The sequence below is a fragment of the Populus nigra genome, chromosome 9, assembly GCF_951802175.1.
Source record: "Populus nigra chromosome 9, ddPopNigr1.1, whole genome shotgun sequence".
NCBI lineage: Eukaryota > Viridiplantae > Streptophyta > Magnoliopsida > Malpighiales > Salicaceae > Populus > Populus nigra.
The window spans coordinates 11,366,869-11,394,279 of record NC_084860.1 but is presented as its reverse complement, the minus strand read 5'-3'; the positions used below and the strand labels follow the sequence as shown (position 1 = coordinate 11,394,279).

Genomic DNA, 27,411 nt, shown 5'->3' with positions numbered 1-27,411 from the left:
AGGATGAGTAAAAAACTTGAAAAATCAATTAAATCAAGAAAATTAATAAAAAGTTAACTGAAAAAATCAATCTAAAAAAAACCGAGTTAAATAATTAAATCCCCCACATGTTTTAGTTTTTTAGTTAATTACCAGGTAGTTAAGTTGTTAGGAAACATATTTCATATATTTCCTCCCAACAATAATCACTTAATTAAACAACTAAGCCATAAACCACTTATAATGGAATTAATCAAATAGGGATGGAACGTGCCGTTAGTTTTGCCATATGTATTGAAAGAAGAGTGCATATAAATTTTCTTGAGATTCTACTAATTAATATGACGTGCACACAATACAAGTGGAATTCTTTCTTTATATATTTTCATGGTCCATGTAATTTTTTTATTTATTTTAACAAAGGATTCTTGAACACATGGAAAGTCCATAAATATAGATGTTTCAACTTCTTGTTTTTTCTTTTTTTAACGTCAAATTGAGAAACTTTATAGTCGTCAATCATCTCATATTTGATAAGAAACTTACATTCTCCTTTATTAATTAGCCCTAGAATATCAAAAGAATCATGTAAAAAAACTAAAAAATCGATTAAACTGAAAAAAATATGAAAAAAACTAAACAAAAAAAAAATTAAATTGATTAAAATTTAAAAAAAATTGACTGGTTCGATTCAGTTTTATAAACCTGAAACTGAAAAAACCGAACTCAACCCAAACCGAAAAAAATAGGAAAAAAAACCAAGCCAAACCGGTTTTTCTTCTAAAAAACCGACTGAACAAAACCGGTTGGTTTGAACCGGTTTTGGTTTTTTAAAAAAAAAAATTGGTTTGGTTACTTTTTTTTATAAAAACCGAACCGAACCGAAAATAATCACTCCTACCTTCAACACAATTATATATATCTTTATTGGGTTATTTTCAATGAAAATCGAATCACTTCTATGCATCACTAGTATTTGAGATGATTCCAAAACGAAAACATTCAAGGAGGTGAAAGAGAATATATGCCCACAATTGGCCACACACCAACAACAAAACTCTAATAATGTACAAGTGCAAAGACGTTTCTTAAGGAATAATAAGTTCTTAATGCCATCGTTATCGTGTCACTTATTTCTTTAATGGGAGGTGTTAGAAGGTACGTAGTCCTTTTCTTATTTGTTTTTGCCCCCAAAGGGTATGGCCATGGAATATTTGACTTCAAAAACCAACCCCCCGTCCATTGATGATTAGTTGACAAGCTTCAATCATGTCTGTGCTATTTAAAGTGTTTTTAGTATGAAAGAAATATTAAATTAATAATCTTTAATTAGAAAAAAATACTATATGTATATTGTGAAATTTTAAAGATCTGGTTTTTTAAAAAAATAATAGCTGATAAATTATTTTCATGTATTTATAAACAAAAAATACTTTAAAAAAACAACCACCACATAAATATTTATTTTCAAGTTTAGGGTAGAATTCATTAACATTATGGAATTGACAAATAAAGTAGAGTTTGATAAAAATACTTATTTATTTATGTGACCAACCGAGGGGCTAGTGACAAACAAACAAATATAAATTGTGAGTGTTTATATAGAATTTTGTTTCAAGATAACAACTTATAACCCACCGCTTGACAATTTGTAAAACATAATTTTTGTTACTTCTCATCAAGCATCTAGAAAATCAAAACTGCAACTTCTCCTCCCTAGCAACATGGACAATCAAGAACCACTACCAGAAATTTGCTTAATAGCAACGGATTTACCAATAGACTATTTATGTCAGTAATTTGAGTTTGAAATTACCGACGAAACTTTTTTTGTCCGTAATTCAGTCGGTAACTACCAACGGACACTTTCCGTCTGTAGTTACCGAATGAATAACGAACGGAAAGTTTAGAATTAAAATAAAAGACGGGTCGCTAACGTGGAGGTTTGGCAGGGTTATTTTTACTGACGGATTCAAAACGACAGCCCCGTACAATGACGTGACCGGTTCACCGTTTAAAATACCGATGGAATCACCGAGGGATTCGAAATGGCAGATCCGTACGGTGACGTGTTGATTTTTCCGTCAGAATAGCCGATGGACTCACAAATGGAAAATCCATCGGTGAAACTGTCGGAAAAAGTTAATATATGCCCTCTCTGCCGACCCTCTCCTCCCCCATTTCTCCTTCTTTTTCTTAATCCCAACTCTCCCCATCTGCAAACAACCAGCCCCCCCTCCCCCCAAACAAAAATCTCCCTCATCTCAGCACGATAAGTTATATTTCTTGAAGTTTTATGGTCATAGCATCCGTGTTCTGATTTACCAACGGATTTTATCAATTTTTATAAGTAATTCTATCTTTTTAACATTTAAATGTCAATTTTACTGTTTTTTTAGTATATGTATTTTGTTAGTAGATGTACATGTTTTATTGTTATTTCTCAAACAAACTTGTAGTATATGAATGTATAATTTTATACCTGTTATGGTTTGTTTTAGATTTTGTAAGATTATATTTGTTTGTAAATTGTTAAAACTTTATGGAATTACCGAATTACATGTGTTTTTTTGAAATAATTAATAGCTTGGTTAATGGGCCCGTTTAAAGTTTTATCAATGGTATTGCGGAGTGGTAATTTCTGTAAATTTATATATATTCATTTGTATGGACGTTGATAAATGATAATGAATATTTTATATTTATGAGAAGTTGTGATTGGTTTGTTGGATAATCTTGAGGTAAAGTAATATATTTGCAAGTTTATTTACCTAACTTAGTTAATTAATACATGACGTCATCATAATTTTATAAAGGTTCGATATAAGTCATGGATGATCGTTCATAGATGTATCGAGATTCACCCCAAAGATTGTGGAGGATTGATTATTGTAACGGGGTTCAGGGTTTTATTAAATTCGCAACATTTATTCCCATAAATTTTACTGGAGGCAGTATTAGATGTCCATGCAGGAAGTGTTAAAATAAAAAATATTTGCATCTAGATGTTGTAATGATGCATCTTCTATATAAAGGATTTATGGAGAATTACCATTGTTGGTATGCACATGGAGAAGTATTTGTTAGGAAGAGGAGAATGGGAGAAACGGTGGTTGGGTCAACTTCTAGTGCTAGCAACGTGTATGAAGCAGCAAATGACAACACTAATTCTTACAAAAATATGGTTATGGATGTAATGAGAATAAATCAAGGTAATGTTAGTCAATGTCCAATCATAAAAAAAGAACCTAATGCAGATGCAACTAGGTTTTTTGATCTGTTAAAAGATTCTGACGAACCATTATGGGATGGCTGCACGAACCACAGTAAATTATCGGTCATAGCACAGGTGTTCACCATCAAGTCAGATCACAGGTTGAGTGAGGCCGGGTATGATAAAATTATTGAATGGGCGAGAAGCATTTTTAACTGAAGGGAACAGGCTGAAAGAGAACTTCTATGCTGCCAAGTCCATGATGAAACCCCTCTGTTTAGGATACCAGAAAATTGACATGTGCCCTAACTTTTGCATGTTATACTACCTTGAAAATGTTGAGATGACCGAGTGCATGACATGCGGGCATTCCCATTACAAACTTAGAACTAGTAGGGGAAGGACTCTAGTGGCATATAAAAAACTTAGATACTTCCCAATCACACCTAGACTGCAGAGGTTATTCATGTCACCAAAGACTGCTGAGCACATGACATGGCACGAAGCACATGATGCGGTTGATGGAGTGATGGTGCATCCTTCTGATGGCGAAGCATGGAAACACTTTAACAGTGTTCATCCTCACTTTTTAGCTGAATCAAGAAATGTGCATCTTGGATTGTGTACAGACGGATTCAACCCATTTGGGTCATTTACTGCTCCTTATTCTTGTTGGTCGGTCATACTTCCAGTTTATAACTTGCCACCGGGAATGTGTATGAGGCTGAAGTTCATGTTTTTATCTACTGTCATACCCGGTCCAAGCAGCCCGAGGCGAAATATAGATGTTTGTCTTCGACCGTTGATTGATGAGTTGGCGCAGTTGTGGTCCTCCAGAGCTCTGACTTATGATATATCGAGGAAACAAAATTTCCTTATCAGGGCGGCTTTGATGTAGACTATCAATGATTTTCCAGCTTATGGAATGCTTTCTAGTTGGAGCACATATGGAAAACTCGCATGTCCATACTGCATGGAAAACAACAAGGCACTCACGCTAGCAAACAGAGATAAATCTTCTTTTTTTGATTGTCACCATCTCTTTTTGCCACTTAATCACAGGCACAGAAAGAACAGAAAAGATTTTTTTATTGGCAGAGTTGACAAAGATGTTGCATACTCGCGTCTTTTTGGTGAAGAATTGCATGATGTTGTATCAGAGTATGGTGACATTGTGTTTGGCTTTCAATTAGATAAGCAAAAGTTTCCTGGTTTTGGTTTGACCCATAATTGGGTAAAGCAAAGTATCTTTTGAGAGCTTTCTTATTGGAAGACCAATCTACTCCGCCATAACCTTGACATCATGCATATCGAAAAGAACGTGTTTGAGAACATTTTCAACACAGTCATGGATGTGGGGAAGACAAGGGACAACATCAAGGATAGATTGGATATAGCTTTATACTGTAATCGTAAAAATATGAAGTTGGTTTATGATGAGTCACGGGTCGCAAAACCAAGGCAAGCTTCATATTAGAGAAAAACGTACAACTGTTAATCTACAAATGGCTTAAGAGTCTGTGTTTTTTGGATGGACATACATCAAACATATCAAGGCTGGTTAATATAGAGGACTGCAGATTGTATGGAATGAAGAGTCATGACTACAACGTGTTTATGCAAACACTCATCCCATTAGCTTTTCGTGATTTGTTGCCAAAGGGAATGTAATAATCCGACTGTACGACTCGATCAATGTTAAAAGAATTCCAACATATCCTCTCTCTTTTTTAGGGTAATTTCTTTTTTCCAAAAATTCGGCAGAGTTTCGTTTGCATTTACGACATCCCAAGTTATCGACTACTATCAGTTTACTCAAACAACCCATCATCACAAGGTCCCTTAATTCTAGACCTTATATCAAACCTCATAATTCCACACCTCATACAATCCACACAATATATATATATATAGACACACACACACACACAACACATCATCACAAGATCCCTACCCATAATCATAAGGTCCCTTAATTCTGGACCTTATATCAAACCTCATAATTCAATATAAGGTCCGGATATAAGGTCCAGAATTAAGGGACCTTATGATGATGGGTTGTGTGTGTGTGTGTGTATCCTACGAGTAGTTCAATATGAACATAGTCCAACGCATTATATCATAAAATTTAAAGGAAAAGGAATACTAACATGCAAAGAAAGTATTTATAATATAAGAAGTGTTCTTAAATATTTCAAAAGAGTTAATTACAAGATAACTAAAATACTGCTAAGCTGAACCTTTATAAATACATCAAGGTTTGCACAAAAGTATACTACATAAACACGTTAATTCCTTTTTATTTTAAGTTAAATATTTACATAAGTTTCACAAAGTAGAGTCCTAAACTAATGATCTTCTTGAATGTTTGATGAACCTGTTACATAAATAAACATACCATTATGTTGATAAAGAATATATGTATGCTCATGTAATGAATACGAATGAAGTATTAACTTTCTATCGACTCCATGAGAATTCTAACAAAGAATTTATATTTTGCTTGTAAATCTTTTAAACCCAATTAACACTCATTTGTATATTCTTAATTGAATAATCTTATTTACTTGCATAAACTGGGTGGCCTTGCAAGGTTTAATCGTGTAAATCATATCCCAGCAATCCTATCATAGATACCATTAGCCGAAGCAAATCGTGTAAATCATATCCCGACAATCTTATCACGGATGCCATTAGTCGAAGCTAATCTTGTAAATACACTAGGCTTTATTTACATTGAACACGATATTTATTATAATTGCATTCACCAGAAGGATTCTGAATTGTATAAGTGCAAATAGGAGGGAAAATCACGCACCTGTTTCGCTTGTCTCGTGACCTCCCCTAACAGAAGATCCAATCCTGGTTGCTCCTCTTGAATCACAAGGAAGTTTTTTGTTGTTTTGGTTATGATTCTTTCAAGCCGATATTATAGAGAATTCATATTCATCCATTACTCATATGTTACTTTCTATGCATGTTCATTTCCTCATAATAACATACATACATACATACATATATATATATATATATATATATATATATATCATGTATGTTTTCGGAGTTAATATCTCAATATACAAGTGTTCGTATGACTCAATTCCTTTATATTCTTATTTATAGTATTCACGTGAAAGTCTACTGTTACTGTCTAACTTTGAACTGTTACTGTCAAATTTCCAACTGTTACTGTTTGACTTTTCCAACCGTTACTATCTAACTTTGAACTGTTACTGTTTGACTTTTCCAACTATTACTGTCTGATTTTGAACTGTTACTGTTTGACTTTTCCAACCGTTACTGTCTGACTTTTCCAACCGTTACTGTCTAACTTTGAACTGTTACTGTTTGACTTTTCCAACCGTTACTGTCTGACTTTTCCAACTGTTACTGTTTGACTTTTCCAACCATTATTGTTTGACTTTGAACTGTTACTGTTTGACTTTGAACTGTTACTGTCCAATTTCCAACTGTTATTGTCTAAACACTCATCAGATTTTTAACTATATCTAAAGTTCTAAAACTCTATTTTAACTAAGATTGATCTCGTTGGAAAGCTAAGACACGAGGCTACTAGTTCTCTGAGGGAGGAGAACCCAATTTTGCCTCCAAGATAGTCAAAATTATTCATTTACTAATTAGTCCTACTGCCCTACATAATCAGTCACAACTCTGAGGGAGGAGAACCCAATAAGTACTTTTTCCCCAATTTATGTCTAAGAACCCTAACCTATGATTCAATATCAAGGCATCAATTCTTTATCGAATTTAAAAATGAATTTTTTTTAAGATCATGTTTAGAATACCTTACCCGATACAAATTAAGATTTTGATCTTCAACCAGTTGAAGATTCTCAACTCCCTCTTTTCTTTTCTTCTTGTTCAATTTCCCTCCTGTCTTTTCTTCTTGTTCAATTTCTTGGTAATCCTTTGCTCTCAAGTGTTTATTCCATCTTTAAGCTCTTAATCATGGATGGGTTCTTAAATTTTTAGTGTTTCTCCCTTGATTTCTCGAGAATGGGTATAAAACTCCTTATTTTCTCTCCTTATCGTTCCTACATATTTTTTTTGGTGAGGAGAGAGTATTTATACTCTATATTTTTCCTTATTTGCATTTAGACCCCCTTTTTCCTTTAAGTGCATTATTCTCTTCAATTAAATCTAACCCTCAATAGTACCGGGCTTATTATAATGTCTCGAATTATTTCTGAATTTCTTTTTTTATTTAATCATATGCATGAATTTCTTCACTTTTATTTATTTATTATTTTTTCCCGAGGTTTACAGGGAATATGGGATGCACTCACGAAGATCAATCATTTCTTCAGAGATATATGCTCCAGCAAGTTGACTGTTGGGCACATTGAGAGGCTTCAAACGAATATCGTTGAGACACTATGCAAACTTGAGATGATATTCCCTCCATCATTTTTTGACTTAATGGAGCATCTCTCTATACATTTACCGTTCGAGGCAAAAGTTGGAGGACCAGTCCAATATAGATGGATGTACCCATTCGAACGGTTAGATATTACAGTTGCAATGTAATTCATATATAAAAGTATTTTCTATGTTTTTCTTAATTGAAAATATTTGATTAATTCAATGCAGATACTTGTTTAATCTTAAGAAAAAGGTTAAGAACAAGATGCATATTGAGGCTTCGATATGTAAGGCCTATATTGTTGAGGAGATCTCAACATTTATCTCATACTATTTTGAACCTCATCTGAGAACGAGAATCAATCGCGTTCCACGGCATGATAATGGCGGTAAAGTGCCTTCCAATGGGAACTTGTCAATATTCTCCAATACTAGACGACCCACACCTAAAAATGTTGTAAGAGGAAGATATTTGTCGGAACTAGAGTTCAAACAAGCACACAACTATGTTCTATTTAACTATAATGAGCTAAGACCTTTTATTCAGTAAGTTTATATATGTGTAATACTAATTAAACATTGTTAGTAATATAGTGTTAATTATATATTGTAATATCATACACTCATTATCACTTGCAGGCAACATCGACAATATTTGCTCACCAATAACTCACAGCTAACCGAATCCCAAATCTTTCAATTACAAGATGAACAATTTTCCACGTGGTTCAGAACACATGTAAGCCCTATCACAAACTCATTCTAACATCCAAAATTACTGTACATATGCATGTCATTACGAGATTCTCGTTCATTTACTATTTATTGATGTACATTACATACAAGGTTTATCAAATGGGAAGGAGTACATCTAAGCCATTGTCTTCACTAAGCCTAGGGCCTGAAAGAAAATGTAAGTCCTACAACAGGTATTTTGTCAATGGATATGTTTTCTATACTGAAGAATACGGGCAAGTAAGAAAGACATACAACAGCGGTGTTTGTGTTAAGAGATCCACTAGTAGTGAGTTAGAAGTTGATTACTATGGTAGATTAGAAGAGTTCGTCGAATTGTAATATCATAACGAGCAGAATAGAGTGTTTTTATTCAAATGCTATTAGTATAACACGACTAATAAAGGAATCAGAGTTGATCCGCACTAAGGTCTGGTTGAAATCAACTCAAAAGCTAGACTTCGCAACATAAACGATGTCTTTGTTTTCGCAAAGCAATGTCAACAAGTTTATTACACACACACCCCCTTCATTTAGAAATGATCGATCAAAAGTGGTTTGGTTGTCCGTTTTAAAAACGAAACCCAGAGGTCATGTCAAGGTTGTTCAGGATGAGAACGAAGACACAAGTGTGCGAGTTCAAAAATAATTACTTGAAATGCCACAATCACCGATGACAATGCCGACGGATTCAAGTCCATCGGCATTACACAAAGAGTTCAAAAATAATTACTTGAAATGCAACAATTACCGACGTGTATACCGACGGATTTACGTTCGTCGGTAAGTTGTAGGCAAGTCAATGTTACGAACAAAATTACCAACGGACTGTGTGAATTCCAAAGGGTGGTGCATTAAATGCATCTTTGACCACGTCATCTTGCCGACAGAATTACCGACGAACCACGAAAAATATGGAGGGTCATTAAAAATTTTAGTGCCAAATTCAAAAATTACTGACGGATTTTTGATACTTCACCAATGGAATAAATTAAAATAATAATTAATTTTATATCCGTCAATGAATCCGTCAGTAAAACTGCCCTATAAGTTCCAGGGACAGCCACTTTAGTTTATTTTTTCTTCTCCTCCGTTTTTCACCTTCAATTGTGAATTTTTTTCCTCTCAATTCTTCAAAACTTTCACCTACAATCTCTAGCAAATTTTCTTGTGAATCTTCATCAGTTTAAAAGGTATGTGTTTCTTCTATTTCATTTTACTTTAAGGGTTCTTTTTTTAGCTATTTTTATTTTTGTTATGTTTTTTTATTTTGGTGTATTTTATTAAAGTAAGCATATTTCATTCCTAAAGTCTATAGTTTTTTTTTAATTTCTTGAATATTTTTTATTGTTGTATTGGCATAATTATTATTAGTTAATTTGTTGAATATTTATTGTTAATGTTGAATTTACCTTAGAATTAGTAATTGAATATGTTGGAATAATTATTAATTTTACTCTATTATTGCATGATTTGTGTTTAAGTTTTTCCATTTATTTTGATTGTTAGTCTAGAGTTTTTTTTGAATTTATTGTTTTGTTGTATTGGCATAATTATTGAATAATTTTTTGAATTGTAATTGTTAATGTTGAATTTACCTTAGTATTAGTAATTGAATATTTTGGAATAATTATTAATTTTACTCTATTATTGCATTATTTGTTTTTAATTTTTTCCATTTATTTTGATTGTTAGTCTAGAGTTTTTTTTTGAATTTATTGTTTTGTTGTATTGGCATAATTATTGAATAATTTTTTGAATTGTAATTGTTTATGTTGAATTTACCTTAGTATTAGTAATTGAATATTTTGGAATAATTATTAATTTTACTCTATTATTGCATGATTTATGTTTAATTTTTTCTATTAATTTTAATTGTTAGTCTAGAGTTTTTTTTATTGAATATATTTTATTGTTGTATTGGCATAATTATTGAATAATTTATTGAATTGTAATTCTTAATGTTGAATTTACCTTAGGATTAGTAATTGAATATGTTGAAATAATTAGTATAGATTAGGTCAACTAGTTGTGGCTATTGTTAATATGTGCAGGTTGTGGATTTGGATAGTATCCAATATAGGGGAGGTGATGTCGAATTTTTTTAACATTTGAATTTAATTATATAATTATTTGTATAAAATTATGTAGATGTGTAAAATAAAAACCAGAGATGGTCGCTCACGTATGGTCGCAGCTAGTTCGTCTAACAGCGAGGATGATATTTCCTTAGGTGCCTCTCAAGAAGAGGCACCTACACCACCTGCGCCATCAACCGATGTTGCCTCTTCTAGCACTAGTTCACAGCGTAGAGGCAGCGTGCCTTCACAATGGAATCAATTTACCCGCAAGTACAAGGCACAATGGAAGGACGACCTTTCAATGTAAGTTTGTTAAGGTTTTAGTTTTTTTTTAAAAAAAATTACAACATAATTTATGAAATAATTCAGGTTCACAAACATTGAGGCCGCCCGAGTAATATCATCGGCGTTTAAATCGTCGATGGAGATTCCATTGTTTCAATGGAGTCAGATATCCAAGCATCCTGAATGGATGCCTCAAATCAATGCATGGTTTGACAGATTTTAGATTGGTGTTAATTTATAATTTTCAGCTTATTTCTAATAAATTATTTATATAATTGTAAATAAATTATTATTTTCATTTAAAATTAATTATTTATACACAAGACAAATTCTGCTGGGACAGTGAGCATAACACTGTTGCGAGGAGGGTGTGAGAAAATCACGCGACAACTAGGTAACATCGAAAACGATACAAGATTTTTTTAGAAAAAAATTTATGTTTCGAAATGTAATTTTTGGTTGCGTGAAGTAGGTTGCGTGATTTTTGGTATGAAGCACAAAAAAAGGCAAAAAAACCATAAGAGATAGGGGTTTCCAAGGCTGGAACGAAGTTGCAGTTTGGAGGGATTTCAAACCGATATACATCTCGGAAGATATATGGCCGCACTATCTTGAGCACGTGACGTCTGAGCGGTTCACACGACGCTCACATCAGACCTTGTAAGTATGACGAGTTCAAAACCTTATCTTGGAAATGATTATCTGCATGTTGGTGATGGTAAGGGTCTTTTTATCTCATATATTGCTCACTCTAAAATTCGCTGACCAAACCGCATGTTTACTTTATCCAATATTTTACATGTTCCTGCCATTCAAAAACCCCTGCTATCTGTTCAAAAATTTTATCTTGAGACGTATTTTTTGAATTTCATTCCTCTCTATTTTATGTTAAGGATCTCATGACAAAGAAAGTTCTTCTTTCCGGTCAGAGTAGAGATGGTCTATATGTTTTGTCTGCGTCGTCCGCAACATCGTTGCCTCAAGCTTTCTCCTCTACCTGTCTATCTACATAAGCCTCTTCCTCCAGCCTCGTTTGCTTACTCTTGATCCAAGCTTCGGGTGGAACCTCCATCTTCAGCTTGATGGGATGTATTAAAGAAAGAGACCCTATATATGTAAATACTCTTATATAGGAATAGTTATCATATATAATACATTCCATCATTATATTGTACAAAACCCTACAAGTATAAATACAAAGGATGGCTGGCTGCTCCCTTAAGCACCACCATAGTTAATACAAAACAATCTCGTAATTAACTTAACTGTAGGAGTAGATAAAATAAATAAATAAATAAATGGTCATTAGAATCTCAGCATGAAGAGCCATTTATAAGTTAGATGATATTTTCAATTTTTTCCCTGTAGAACCAGTCCAAGGCTGAAGAGAGAAGGGTTCTAATAGATGGATGACCAACAGGCTCGCATATTAGTTAGACCTTGTCAACCTAGCTGTGAGATGAAATTATGATTTTTTGAAGCCAACTTTGATTATTGGACTTGTTCGTTGCCCTAGAATCCTATTTCCCTTAAGAACAGCAACTGAATTTATCTATTATTCTTCTAATCAGGGATGTTGAATGGGCTTGTGCACTGTATTGTATGAAGATCCAATGAAATATGTATCCTTTCTTTCTTAAAAGCCTATAAACTTGTGAGAATCTGAAGAGATACATCACTTTATCAGAGAGTATGTCATAGATGAGTGAGATCTTAAGCCATACATCACTACTTATCAGTCAGTATGTCATAGATGAGTGATAGCTGAAGCCTTCTTTCAATGTAAATAACTATGCTAGAGCCTATTGACTGGAGATGAGCTTGAATATGCACATCCAAAGTGATGTAATACAGAGATTAAAAACTGAAGGAAATATACTAATAAGTAATCACTGGTACTGACTGTGCCATCATCGGATCTCATACTTATCACATCAAGTAGAGTAGCAAAACTGAAATATCTATTACACACTTTATTGCATTTTCATCAAGTAGAGTAGCAAATCTTGAAAATATTGAAGTCATTAAGCTTATCAGCTCGGTAGGTCTGCAACTCAATTCTGTATATCCGAGTATATATAGTCCAGTGTCTGATATAACCTTGAGTTTTTGCACTATATATGCTATATATTATCTAATTTTAAAAAATTGTAAATGAAGTTGATTTACAATTATACTCGCTCAATGGCAGTTTATTAAGGATTTTGCAAGTGGTGAAATAGAGCAGGAATCTAGCTTGTTCGACTGTGATCTTGAGCTTACTACAAGACAGCCTCCTTAATTGCTGCTAGTACCAAAGGAGCTGCTATTTTTAGTGGGGTGGACAGTAATGCATGCGTGCTAACGTATGAATACGGTAAGAATCTTGGTCTATGCTTCCAAGTTGCGGATGACATATTAGATTTTACACAGTCAGCAGAGCTGCCGGGGAAGCCATCTGGCAGTGACCTGGCAAAGGGGAACCTGACTGCTCCAGTAATATTTGCTCTAGAGAAATCACCAAAACTAAGAGAAATAACCGAGTTCCGTGGGAGTGGTTCTCTTGATGAAGCTACTGCGTTGGTTATGGACTGTGGTGGCATTGAAAGGGCACAGGAATTGGCAAAAGAGAGAGCTGACCTTGCAATTCAGAATCTCAGATGTCTTCCTCGGGGATCCTATGAACCAGCTCTCGAGGAAATGGTGCTGTGCAATCTCGAACGGGTTCATTAGTACAATACATCTTGTTGTACAAGTTATTCGTTGATCAAAAAACAATAATTTACAACAAGTGCGGAGCCATATAGCGAAAAATACTAAGCAACAAGCCTCTATGGGTGCCAGGATTATTTTCTGCATTTCAGACAAGCCCTGCAGAAGAGAAGCTGCTGGAGACTCATTCTATATTTCTTCCAAGCCATTGAGCTGTGATGTCAGCTAATTATACATATATTCAGTTACTACCCTTCTTGCGATTAGTTTAACTGAGCCAGTAATTTAGTAAGCGAGCGAAATATAAAAATTGTACTGTTTTTTACATTTGACCATATAAACTGATACGATCATTACTTTAGTTTCAGTTACATGTATTTTCAATTATTATATGCCATTACATGTCATATTATGTGGGAAAGAACACAGTAACATCCAAAGATCATTACTTTAGTTAATATTATGTGGGAAAGAACTATAATGTTGTGATTAATATGACAAATATGTCATTGGAAATGATAACATAATAACATAATTTGTACATAATATTATAAACTAGAGGATCACTCTTACCCGTCACATATAAACATTTTAGAGTTTACGTAATATCATTGGAGCACCGTGCTGTGGCTGAAGAGTTATGACTGTGCGAGGAGCATGAATATACGACGGAGAGAGCTCAAAAGAGCAGCGCTGTAAAATCATTGCCAAAGCCATTTTTGCTTCAATCAAAGCAAAGTTTTGTCCAACGCATATTCGAGGACCCCATCCAAATGGAAGGAATGAGACCTGACTCTTTGTTGCCTTTGAAACACCTTCAGCAAACCTCTCTGGTTTGAACTCAGAGGCATCATCACCCCATAGTTCATGATCTTGGTGAAGGAGGATTGTTGGCACCGAGATCTGCACTCCGGCAGGTAATAGCAAATTTCCAAGCTTTATTTCTTCATGAACATCTCGATTAAGCATAATTACCGGCGGGTATAACCTAAGAACTTCATACAAAATCATGGTAACCTGTAACATGCATCAAAAGAGAAAATCATACTACATGGTAAAAATCCATCAGAAAGGTGACATGCGATCCACTTAGATAAAATAAAATATCGCATATATAGAGATCATTTACATGCCATTTCAACTTACTAAATTGAGAATTTTTATGTTGATCCAAGAACTAGTAAATCTCATTCTTAATGTATATAGATGTCACCTCCTAGCTTGCTTGCGTACTCATCTGTTGGTCGCTTTTCCCCGTCATTTTGGCCGATTAATAATTCAACGAAAGAAAACATGAACGTTTTTTTCCTACTATCTTACTTTTTCTTCTAAGGATACCTAAGCTTGCATTTTAAATGCAAGAATGCTCTGTGTTCTTAACAATAAATAAGACAATATTGATGTAGACGAATTCAGTTGCAAATGCAGAGAAATACTCACAACTTTAAGGTGATTTAGCCCATCGAAATCTGGTTTTTTGTTACCAAAGACTTGCACAACCTCTTCTCTTGCGCGTGCTTGCCAATTCGGATACTGAGCCAATAAAACCATGGTCCAGGTAAGAAGAACTGTGGTTGTTTCTTGTCCAGCAACGTAGAATATTTTACATTCGTCAATCACATCTTCAATGCTCATTCCGACGCTCTTGGTATTTCCATGCTCTTGTATTTCTCTAAAATTGGATTCCAGAAGTAAACCCAACAAGTCTTTCTTTGCATCTTCACCAGCACTCATTGCTTTCTCTCTTTTGTTGATGAGAGCATTAAGAGAAGCTTTTATTTCTTTGTCAATAGCTTTTAGCCTTCTATTAGATGGGATCGGCAGGAACCTACATGCAATCCATGAACATGTTGTCAAGAGATTTGGATTTGTTCTGCTTCTTACTTTTAAGATATATCTCATTGAACAAGGACTAACTTGAAGGAACTGAATTGTAATGTCCAGCAAAAACAGAATAAAGAGTTACCTGTACCCTGGTATGACAATTGCTTTTATTATAACATGAGCTGTAAGATGGGTAAGTTCCTTGAGGAGATCAAATATTCTTTTTCCTTCTTCGTAATTACTTCCAAACGACGTTCGAGAAATAGCATCACATGTTAAGCCTTGAAGATCAGGCCAGACATCCAATTCACATGGCCCCTCGTCTACAGAGACCAGCTTCTCCCACTTGTTAATCATCCCGCTACAACTTTCGTAAAACGCAGGTATCATAAGCTGTAACAAGCAAACAGAACATATCATCATCCAAAATTGTATATTACAGCTATATGAGAGCACAACATGCATGCTACTCATTCAAGGCAATCGAATAGCATGGATGCTTATAGGCAAATAAGTTGAGACTATCATGATCACCTTTAGCTTCTCTTGATGGAATGCTGGGTTGATTATCTTTCTATGTTTAGCCCATTTTTCACCCCCGTGACTAGCAAGTCCACATACTATAAGTTTCAACAGCGGGTGCGAGGGCTTCTGATATTCATTTATCTTCATGAATACGTCCCTTATCTGATCAGGGTTCATGATGTTCACTCTTGGTTTTGGCCCAATCCACATAAATGAATTCTTACCTGCATCGTCAGAGGAAGCACATTTATTAGCGTGTGTGTGTGTGTGTGTGTGTGTGTATTCTTCTGTTGATGGAAATACACGAGGCTCGAATTGAGTTATGAACAAAAGAAATCCAAACCCAGAAAAAATTGCACTTCACACTTTAAGGTAAAATTCTTGTAAGAGAATTTTTATTTCTTTTTCTAGTAGATTTTTATATTTTTATGAACACATCAATAGGTAATATTATACACAACCTAAACTAATCACTATGCACCCATTATACACCATCTAGATTATTACATGCAACCTATATACTATTATGTATCCATTCGATAAACACAGTCATAATTTACTCTCTTTTTTTTTCTTTTTGTTTCTCCACGCACACAATATTATTGGTTTTCGACCACACTATATATATTTAGAATCTTTGGTATTATAATAACAATTATTTTTTAATATATTTTTTTATTTAAAAATAAATCAAAATAATATTTTTTTATTTTCTAAAATTTATTTTAACATCCAAACGATCTAAAAATATTAAAAAAAATAATTTAAAGTAAAAAAATAAAAAAAAATTATTTTTTTAAAAACAATTTTAAAACACAAAAATAAACATAATCTTATTTAAGATACAAGTTCTTTTATTTATATTTATACAACCTCTAGCCAACTAATAACAAGTTCAATACTGACTTGGAAACCAATGTTTTCAACTATTAGTAATTAGTACTGTTCTGTCTACTAGGAAACCAACACTACCAGGAGATCAAATACGCATACCATGAAAACAAAAGGAATTTCTTAATAAATCAGAGAAATATTTAACTAACAAGAAAAATCATCTTTTCTACGAGAGAGATAATAAAGGGTTGCGTATTGAATACCATAATCGTTGACCTGTTGATGGAGGAAGGGCATGACTCGAGGTAGAAGAGCGTCTGATAAACCAATGGGTTTGGTCCTTGCTTCTTTCAACATATCTGAACTTTCTTTCCAGTCTCCAAACAAAAGCCTGTAAGGCTTGCCTGCAAAACCTTGTTGTCTCAAGCACCTCTCGACCTTCTTCGGCCGAAACCAAACCCAGTTCAAAAGTCTCCATGCCCATCTTAGCACTGTAACATAAACAATGGAGACTAGAATTGAAGTGACTGTTATTGTCATTTTTACACGAAGAAATAAATCCAGAAATGAATCAGAGAGCGAGAGATAAGAAGAAGACTTTGGGCAGGTGATGTGCGCAGAGAGACCAATTAAATATTATTGCCTTCAAACATTTCTTTCCAAGCAAGTTTCAATGATTCTAGAAGGGGGAGTGTGATATTTTTTTTATTGTTTGTGTGGCAGAAAAGTCAATTGTGAATGGCCATCTCCATATCATTAATTCATGAGAATAAACAAATTAGAATCTCAGCATAAACTAATATTCCTTTTCCTTATCATTAATTCATGCAACATAAACTAATATTCCTTTTGTTTTGATTCTTTACGGTTGTAGTCATTAAATTAATTAATTCATAAGAATAAATAAATTGTTGGTTGGAGTAGATAAAATAAATAAATAAATAAATGTTCATTAGAATCTCAGCATGAAGATCCATTTATAAGTTAGATGATATTTTCATTTCTTCCCAGATGATCACATGGTTTGACATTGAAAGCATGATTATGCTTTGTTCTAAGAAGTTAAATAAGTTACTGTAGATTAAAATTGTGTTTTTTATTTCTTTTTAAGGCATAGTTTTTAAACTCGGCCCGGTTCAAGACCCGATTCCTGATTTTGACCAGGTCACCTAAGTCAATCTCTATTTAAAAAAACTAAAAATGACGTCGTTTTAGTAAAAAAACAAAAATCAACGGGTTACAACCGAGTTTTTGACCAGATTTTACCGATTCAACCCGTCAAGTCAGCCATGTCATATCAGGTCATGATTTTTTCTATATTGTTTTTAATCTGATTCCGGATCGGCTGGGTCCTCGTGAGGGCTAGAGAAAAGAGGGAAAAAAACAAAAAATAAAAAAAAAATAATTAAGGAAAAGGATTGCTCGAGCCATATTATGGCTACGCCATCATCAATGCCATGGAAAAGAGGTACTACCGATGCAATTCTAGCCATGGACATCCATCATTGTAGCTCAAAGAAAGTTGCACATGCTATTTAAACACGACAAATTTATTTCCTCAATTACAGTATATTTTAGTTTGTTTCTTCTCAAATCTGTGTTGGGTTTATCATGATCACTACAATAAATGGCAAATGGTCTTATTTTGGGATTTCTTCTCTGTTCATATTTTTGCAGGTGGAAGTTCTGTCATGGCTAATGAACAGGTAGCAACTATCAACATCTCTATTCACACAAACATACGTTGGAAAGTAAACGAATCCAACTTAAATTGGGTAAATTTTTGGTTGTACATTGTCCTAATTCCAAGAAATTTGCTTTGACAATAATATTGCAGAAAACTTGGTGTGTGGCCAAGCCATCGTCGGATCAAGCAACTTTACCAGCGAATATCAATTACGCATGCTCTCACGTGGATTGCCAGATTCTACAAAAGGGTTACCCTTGCTTTTCTCCAGATAGTCTCATAAGCCATGCATCAATAGCCATGAATCTGTACTACCAATGTAAGGGAAGGAACCACTGGAATTGTGATTTCAGGGACTCTGGCCTCATTGTGATAGAATTAATTTAAGGAGAAAGAATGAAGAAGGAAGACAGGGGAGAGAATCGTGATAATTGGATTAATTTTCTGCATAGTTCTATTCAATTACCAATTGGCATTTATAGCCATACATAACAGGAATGACAAACAATTAACAAAACAGAATGACAAACAATTAACAAGGAATTAATTACACCACTAATCCATTACTACAGATCACGTTGTCCACTCTGCAGTAATGCATGAATTATCCTGCATGAACCCACGTTCCTGAGACAACACTCTGGTCGTGAACTCCCTGCATGAACCCACGTTCTTGTACCCATATTCTGAAGATGTTAGCCACGTTTGATGACTGGCCACGTTTGTATCCATATCATTCCCACCCGTTTAAGAATCCTTGTCCACAAGGATGAAGGAAGGATAAGACTTACTGAAACGCCACTCATTCTCCCAAGTTGCATCTTCTGCAGGAGCATTCTTCCATTAGACTAGAATTTCAGACTTGGGGCGATAATTTCCCTTACGAATGGTTCTGCGATCCAAGATTGCTTCAGGCTCTGAAAGACAAGCAGAGGCATCGGAATGCAAGGGAAGCTGTGGGGAAGCCTGAATACCTGACCCGTGATACTTTCGCAGCAAACTGACATGGAACACATTATGGATTTGGGAGCCTGCGGGCAATGACAATTTATAGGCAACCAGACCAATTTTGCCAATAATCTGATAGGGACCAAAGAAACGAGGAGAAAGTTTCTGAGATAAGCGTAAGGCCACAGAAGTCTGTTTGTAAGGCTGCAACTTCAAATACACATAATCCCCCACATTAAATGAGATATCGCGCCTATGTTGATCTGCTTGACACTTCATGCGATTCTGAGCCAGCTGAAGATTATGCCTTAAGTCTTTTAAAATGGCATCGCAATCACGTAAACACTCATCCACTGCTTGAATACGAGAAGTACCTCGAACATATGTCAACAAGGTTGGAGGTGGAGTTCCATAAACAGCTTCAAAAGGGGTTAATTTGGTGGACGAATGAGTAGCAGTGTTGTAACTGTATTCTGCCCATGAAAGCCATTCCACCCACTTTCTTGGTTGATCACCAGTAAAGCAACGGAGATATTGCTCCAAGGTGCGGTTCATTACTTCAGTTTGGCCATCGGATTGCGGGTGATAACTTGAGCTCATGCATAGTTGAGTACCCTGTAATTGGAACAATGCCTGCCAAAAAGAACTAAGAAACACCTTGTCACGATCACTAACAATCGACGTTGGAATTCCATGCAGGCGAACCACATTGGTGATAAAAGCTTTAGCCACGGTTGCAGCAGAAAAAGGGTGTTTTAATGCTACAAAATGAGCATACTTTGTCAAACGGTCGACAGCAACCATGATAACAGAATACCCGTTAGAGGATGGCAAGCCTTCAATGAAATCCATTGAAATATCAGTCCATATTCTGGTAGGAATTGGCAAAGGTTGAAGCAAGCCTAACGGTTTCATGCAATCGTTCTTGAATCTTTGACAGACATCACATTCTTTCAAGTAGTCTTTAACCATCCCACGCATGCCAGACCAGAGGAAATTGTGTTTAATACGAGCAAGAGTCTTGTGATATCTAAAATGGCCACCGACTAGAGATGAATGACCATAGGCTAATACCTTGGAAATGAAGGAAGAAACAGGATTCAAGAAAACCTTGCCTTTCTTAAACCATACACCATCCCGCAGTTGTAAGGACTGATTGAGTGAAGAAGAGCCCTGCTGCAGTAACTTTTGATAAAAAGGATCTTCAAGGACCTCATGTTGCAGCAAGGACCACCAATCTGCCAAGGGTAAAGAAAGAGACAAAAATTGGAATTCCACGACACGAGATAAGGAGTCTGCACCTTGATTTTCAAGTCCACGTTTATATTCAATCTTGTAATCATAACCAAGCAACTTTGGCAGCCATCGTGTCTGAGCAGGAGTAGTAATTCGTTGTTCCAACAAATACTTAAGACTCTTTGATCTGTGCGAAGAGTAAACGTCTTCCTCAGCAAATAAGGACGTCATTTCTTAACAACTTTGACGATGGCTAGCATTTCCTTTTCATAGGTGGATAATGCCAAGGCTGACCCTTTTAACGCCTCACTGAAATATGCCACTGGTTGATTATTCTGAGTCAGAATGGCACCCAGACCAATTCCACTTGCATCACATTCCACAACAAATTGTTGGGTGAAATCAGGAAGGCGCAAAACAGGTGGTATCGTTAATGCCTCTTTGAGTTGTTTGAAGGCCTGTTCTGCTACCGCTGTCCAGTGGAAGCTGTCTTTATGCAAGAGCTGTGTTAGAGGAGCTGATATCCCACCAAAGTGACGTATAAATTTACGATAACATCCAGCCAACCCGAGGAAGCCACGCATCTTTTTCATAGTTGTTGGTTTCGGCCAATCCAATACTGCCTGAATTTTCTTGGGATCAACTGATACCCCTTGTGCAGAAATTTGATGCCCCAGGTAGTCCACCTGTAAAACTCTGAAACAACATTTCTCCGCCTTTGCAAACAAGGAGTTAGTGGACAATATATTAAGTACAGTTTGCAAATGCATAAGGTGTTCTTCCCATGATTTTGAATATACAAGAATATCGTTAAAGAACACCAAGATGAATTTTCGAAGATGAGGGCGAAAAAGCTCATTCATGAGGCTTTGGAATGTTGCTGACGCATTGGTGAGGCCAAACGGCATCACTACAAACTCGTAATGACCTTCGTGAGTGCAAAAAGCTGTTTTAGGAACATCTTCCTCGCGTACTCTGATTTGATGATAACCAGAACGCAGATCCAATTTCGAATAAATTTTTGATCCATGAAGTTCATCTAATAATTCATTAATCACCGGAATAGGATACTTATCTTTGATCGTAATATCATTCAAAGCACGGTAATCTACACAGAACCTCCATGCTCCATCCGGTTTCTTCACTAACAAAACAGGAGAAGAAAATGGACTGTTGCTTGGTCTTATCAGTCCAGTCTGTAGCAGCTCTTGCACCATTTTCTCAATTTCAGTTTTCTGATAATAAGGATATCTGTAAGGTCGGACACTTACTGGCACAGTTTGTGGTTATAGTAGAATTTGATGATCATGCGTTCGTAGGGGTGGTAATCCTGTAGGGGCTGCAAAGACTGAAGAATATTTAGCTAAAAGTGAGCTCATGTCAGGCGAATAAGAAGGTTTCTGAACATTGCTTGCAGTTGGTGTTATTTGGAAGAAAAAAACCAACACCCTGCAAGCCATAAAGTTCCTTCTCAGTCAAGGCTGCGATGCTCGTTGGTTTGATTCCATGGAAAGTATGAGATACACCATCTTTTGTGAAAGACATGGTCAGCTTCTTATAGTCCATCTCCACAGGACCAAGGGTTTCCAGCCATTGCACTCCAAGCACGAGTTGGCATGCTGCCACAGGAAGGATGTAAAAATCAGCAGTGACTGGATAACCTTCAATGTTGATGGTGAGTGCCCGACACTGCCCCACACAATCTATCTTCTCTTGATTAGCCACCATAACTTGAAATTTCTTCTCCCGGTTCACTGGCAAACCAAACTTAGAAACAATAGCTTCATCAATGAAATTGTGAGTACTGCCTCCATCTACCAGTAACATTACCTTCTTATTCTTCAGCTGCCCTATGACACGCACAGTTTGTGGATGATCGGTTCCAGTCATGGCATGGAAAGAAATCTCAGGAATGATTTCATTTTCCACTTCTAACTGGTCGTTAGCCATCTCGTTAGTGCAGGAGTCAGGAGAGTCCCAAATCATAAACAACTGTGGACGTTGGCAATGATGTCCTGGAACAAACTTTTCGTCGCAATAGTAAGCCCTTCTCTCTACGATCTCTGGCCTCTTGATTAGTAATCCTGCGAAAAGGTGTTGATGATGGGTTGGAACTTGAATTAATTCTTTGGCCTTGTGGTGGCCCCAGCACTCCAGCCGTGGGGTTAAGTGATGCTTTTGTTATCACTGGAATTGGTCCTGCCCTTATTGGAAAAGGGGCTCTCTTGTGCAACTGATTTCGTTCCTCAATCAACCTCGCCACTCCTATTGTCTCTGCCAGGGTATGAGGTTGTTTGATTTTAACATCCAAACGAATCTCATCTCGAAGTCCTGCAATAAAACAACCAATTAAGAAATTTTCCGGCAGACCATCAACTTGATGTAAGAGTCTCTCAAAAGCTTCTTGGTATGCTGCCACCATTGTGTTTTGTTTAAGACGAGTCAAAGCTTCCGATGGGTCTTCATAGTCTGTTGGACCGAATCGTTGTTGTATCGCCTTGGTCAACTCCTCCCACGTTAGCGGCCCGCGAAACTTGGTCAACCATCTATGCCACTGTAAAGCAATGCCCTCTAGATGGAAAGAGGCTAACTGAACCTGCTGGTTTGGCATAATGTTTTGAAATTCAAAATATTGCTCTGCCTTGTAAATTCAACCGATAGGATCATCTCCACCAAATTTTAGAAAGGATAACTTGAGATTGTGATGTTGATGATGGTTAGCTGGTTGAGAGTGAGTTGGTTATTGTCATGAAGACTCTTCATTAGCAAAGGGATTAATTCAGGTGAATTACTACTGAGGTTGCGGGTAGTACGAAGAGCTTGGAGCTTTGTCAATACTGCTTGAAGTGTAGCATTAACTTGATCAAAACTCGACTCATGTCGAAGTAGGATTTCATTAACTTCGTTGCGAAACTCCGCATTTGACTTGCCACGAGTATCCATGATTGAAGCTATGAGAACTAGGCTCTGATACCACTGATAGAATTAATTTAAGGAGAAAGAAGGAAGAAGGAAGACAGGGGAGAGAATCGTGATAATTGGATTAATTTTCTGCATAGTTCTATTCAATTACCAATTGGCATTTATAGCTATACATAACAGGAATTAAGAAAACAGAATTAACAAAACAGAATGACAAACAATTAACAAGGAATTAATTACACCACTAATCCATTACTATAGATCACGTTGTCCACTCTGCAGTAATGCATGAATTATCCTGCATGAACCCACGTTCCTGAGACAACACTCTGGTCGTGAACTCCCTGCATGAACCCACGTTCTTGTACCCATATTCTGGAGATGTTAGCCACGTTTGATGACTGGCCACGTTTGATGACTGGCCACGTTTGTATCCATATCACATTGTCAAGACTGATCCAAGTAAGGACTACTACATGTATGATGCAATGCGTTATCCTTCTGGCAACAATGAAGACATTTTCATGTCATGCTTCCGACAATTTTGTGTCAATTTGCAGGCTATAGCAACTGCATCTATGCCTAAGCCTTGGTCCAGGAAGTAATTCCTCTCAGCTTGTCTGCTGGAAATATATTGCTGCAAGGAAGCAGAAGAGTTGGTCTGACATACATTCTTGCCTAATTTTGTCAGGCCTCATTTAATTGCTGATCTCCCGATAAAGGATCCAAAATTGAATTGCAAGCTCCCAGCAAACTTACACCTCAGAAGCCCAAAACATAAACTATGATAGAAGTGCGCGAGGGTGTGGGAATTCGGATGCAAAGTAGCAACCAGCAAGTGTTGTTTGATTCAGGATCAGAACTCAGAAGAACCAACAGGTTAGGTTCTCCTATACATCGGGGCCCATTAAATTTTTTTCATTGACTTTGAAATTTGAATGGAACCCATCTATTTCGTAATCCGATTCTAACTACTTTTGTGAAGGCAAGTTAGAGGCCTTGATGTGCCTTGAAAAAATTCAGCTTAAGATTAAGAAAAGGCTAAAACTGCTTATTATTTTATTGTAGATTTTTTTATTTATATTTTAATCTTTAAATTTAAAGAATAAAAAAAATCATTTTCTAAAGAAACTGAACGGTTGTTTAGTAATCAAAATGATAGTTTTGGTTTTTATGATTTATGATTTATTTTGAAGGATTGTTTTAATATATTTTGATGTATTTTTAAATAAAAAATATTTTATAAAATTATATCTAATCTAAAATTTTAACACTTCAATTATTTTGTTTTTTAAATTATTTTTATTTAAAAATATATTAAAATAATATTTCTTTTAAAAAAATTCATATAAAACATCAAACTAATTTAAAAAAAATAAAACAAAAAATTAATTTAAATCAATTTTTTTAAAAAAAAAAACACACTTTCAACATGCCGAATACTCTATTTGTTTCTCAGGCTGTTAGTTATATGGCAAATTGAGCAATATTTTCTATCTGGGTATTTTAAGTGGATAGCAAAAGATTGTTTCTTTTTAGCTTTCTTGGGGTGTTGCTATTGAGAATGATGTCAATGACTTGCCGTGATCTTGATTTTGGAAGGGCTAAACTTCATTTGGTGGCTTGTAGCTTGTCCTCCAGTGATTCAATAGATTGGTATTCGGTGAGGAATTATGCAAAGTCAGTTTCTAAGAGTTGTAACAGAGATTATGGTTCCAGGAGAATGGTTTGTTGCCGGCGAGATATTGCTAGGTGTCGAGTTTCTTCAACAAAGACCCCTGAGACTTTACTTGCTAGTACATGTTTTTTTGCACTCTTTTTTTTTTAAAAAATTTGGATTTTATGTTTTGCTTCCTGTTTTTGATATTCATGTTTTTTCCTTGTATTGATAGCACAGGCCGTTGCCATTCATTAACCATTTCTTTGTTGACCACAGTTTAGTGCTTTCCTAACTCATTATGATTCTGGTGATTCCATTTACTTAACATAACATTTAAGTGCTTGGTCTCCATCAATAAAGCACCTGCCATTGATTTAATATGTTGTAATGCTTGAAATGTTGGTATTTTTGTTCATTTTTGGCTTGATACAGGGGTTGCTGAAGGTCCCACAGTACTTCTGAATTTGTTTGAAGTGGTTGCTGCTGACCTTCAGACTCTTAAGCAAAATCTCCGGTCGGTGAGTGCCCTTTTTAGATATTTGTTGTTGAGTAGTTAATACATGTTAGATATTGTGTATTTAGACACATGTTAGGACATAGTTATTGCATGCTATTGAGTTCTTCCATGCCAATAATGATAGATGCTGAATTTTCATAATGTGCTTTATGTAAGTTGATGGTGTTTTATGATTTGTTGACTCTTGGAATACGAATGTGGTTTTGCTTCAAAATGCCATCTTGAATTGTTGTGTTAGTCTGTGACTGTGGTAGTTATCCTTGTATTTAATTTATTTGGCTGGGAATTGGCTCTTCTTCCTCAGTCTCTTCCTCAAGAATTTGGTTCCTGGCTCAAGTGCATGCTCATTCATCTTCATTCCCTAGATGCATTATGATTTATCTGAATGTTAGGATGATGCTTAATCAGTGAATAGTCAATGTTTGCTTGTAGTAGCATATGTCCTAGTAGATCAATGAAGAAAGAACTTTTACCAATATATTAACTAGTGGTTAGCTGATAGACCACTACAAATATTCTGAGTTGATATAAGTTGGCATAGCGGTAGTGCCTAAAAATTTAAATTCAGCACTGAATCTGTACTTAAGTACAAGTAAACAAGGTTATTTTGGCACAAGATGAGTTCACAAAAGAGGGCCACTGCATAAGAACTTTTACCTGCTTCCATGTTCTACTTGTCTGTTTTCTATTATCTGTTACCCTCTATATTGACGAGTCATGTACCTTTTTGCACTGGATCAGAATAGTTTTTTCTTGTTCTTTATATCCAGCCTTTTATATTTCTGATGAAGACGCTCTGGTAGATTGTTGCTGCAGAAAATGCGGTTTTGATGTCTGCAGCTGAGCAGATATTTGGTGCTGGTGGGAAGAGAATGTGACCAGCTCTGGTCTTTCTAGTGTCAAGAGCCACGGCAGAAGTAGTTGGGTTGAAGTAAGTTTTATCAGAATTTAAGGGCTTCGTACGGTGCTGAATGGAAAAGAAAAATTATATTGCATTTCTGCTTTGCAGGGAACTTACAACTGAACATCGGCGTTTAGCAGAGATTATTGAGATGATCCACACTGCAAGTTTAATACATGACGATGTATTGGATGAAAGTGACATGTGAAGAGGTAGGATTTCGAATCTCTCATCAAAGCAACTTGAAAAATCTCATTAATGTCACTGCATCATTCACCAACACATGCTTATTGAAAAAACCCAAGCTATTTTAAAACTTACAGTGTACAAGGATCTAATGTTAGTCACCAACGCCCACTTACAGTTTGCATGCTCTATTCTTAGTATTTGTATAGCGCTGAGGTCTTTGTAGCTGTGGAATGGTAACAGACAACAACCTCTATTTGGTTATTGTAATATGCTTACAGATATTCTTGTACGGCATGCTTGATGGAAAGAATACTCAATCCGGTTATCAGCTTTATAATCTGTATTGGATAAGGTCTTCTGGTCTTGTGTCTTACTATAACTAAAAGATCAGTTTATAGAACATATATCATGGTTGTGCTCCCTAAATTAGCTTCATTTGGAGAATTTCTAAATGAGTATTTCTAGACATAGGCAAAGATTTAAATATAAAAGCTTCATGAAATGTATCCAAGGATTATAAGTTCTAATTCCATTTGCCCTGTTTAGAGTTTTGCAGAGCCAGTCCAAGGCTGAAGAAAGAAGGGTTCTAATAGATGGATGACCAACAGGCTCGCATATTAGTTAGACCTTGTCAACCTAGCTTTGAGATGAAAATTATGATTTTTTGAAGCCAACTTTGATTATTTGGACTCGTTCATTGCCCTAGAATCCTATTTCCCTTAAGAACAGCAACTTAATTTATCTATTATTCTTCCAAGCAGGGATTGTGAAGAAATATTTGGTTGAATGGGCTTGTGCAC

The 27,411-nt window shown here is 35.6% G+C and overlaps 2 protein-coding genes and 1 long non-coding RNA gene across 4 annotated transcripts in view; 2 read left to right on the top strand and 1 right to left on the bottom strand.

The window, feature by feature from the left end:
* LOC133703812 (cytochrome P450 72A397-like) overlaps positions 1–17,203 on the bottom strand; it is a 31,213-nt gene extending 14,010 nt beyond the window's left edge. The window contains exons 1-5 of one of the 2 annotated variants that reach the window (XM_062128499.1): positions 16,815–17,185; positions 15,727–15,941; positions 15,335–15,585; positions 14,809–15,196; positions 13,798–14,385 (exon numbers count right to left, since the gene is read on the bottom strand). In XM_062128499.1, the coding sequence (XP_061984483.1) occupies positions 13,960–14,385; positions 14,809–15,196; positions 15,335–15,585; positions 15,727–15,941; positions 16,815–17,091 (1,557 nt within the window). In that variant the 5' untranslated portion in view covers positions 17,092–17,185 and the 3' untranslated portion in view covers positions 13,798–13,959. Of the gene's footprint in view, positions 1–13,797; positions 14,386–14,808; positions 15,197–15,334; positions 15,586–15,726; positions 15,942–16,814 lie in introns of those variants that run through there. The other variant, XM_062128500.1, reaches the window with a different exon arrangement.
* Positions 17,204–17,985: 782 nt separating this feature from the next.
* Positions 17,986–23,930, top strand: LOC133703188 (glucan endo-1,3-beta-glucosidase-like). Its single transcript, XM_062127643.1, has 5 exons — positions 17,986–18,058; positions 18,229–18,257; positions 18,389–18,604; positions 23,788–23,806; positions 23,905–23,930. Exons 1-5 carry the CDS (start codon positions 17,986–17,988, stop codon positions 23,928–23,930), a joined length of 363 nt encoding a protein of 120 aa, XP_061983627.1.
* A 2,390-nt stretch (positions 23,931–26,320) lies between these two features.
* LOC133702913 (uncharacterized) lies at positions 26,321–26,634 on the top strand. The gene is made up of 2 exons (XR_009843802.1): positions 26,321–26,452; positions 26,531–26,634. It is a non-coding gene; the product is annotated as an uncharacterized LOC133702913 (long non-coding RNA).
* The last annotated feature ends 777 nt before the right edge of the window (positions 26,635–27,411 follow it).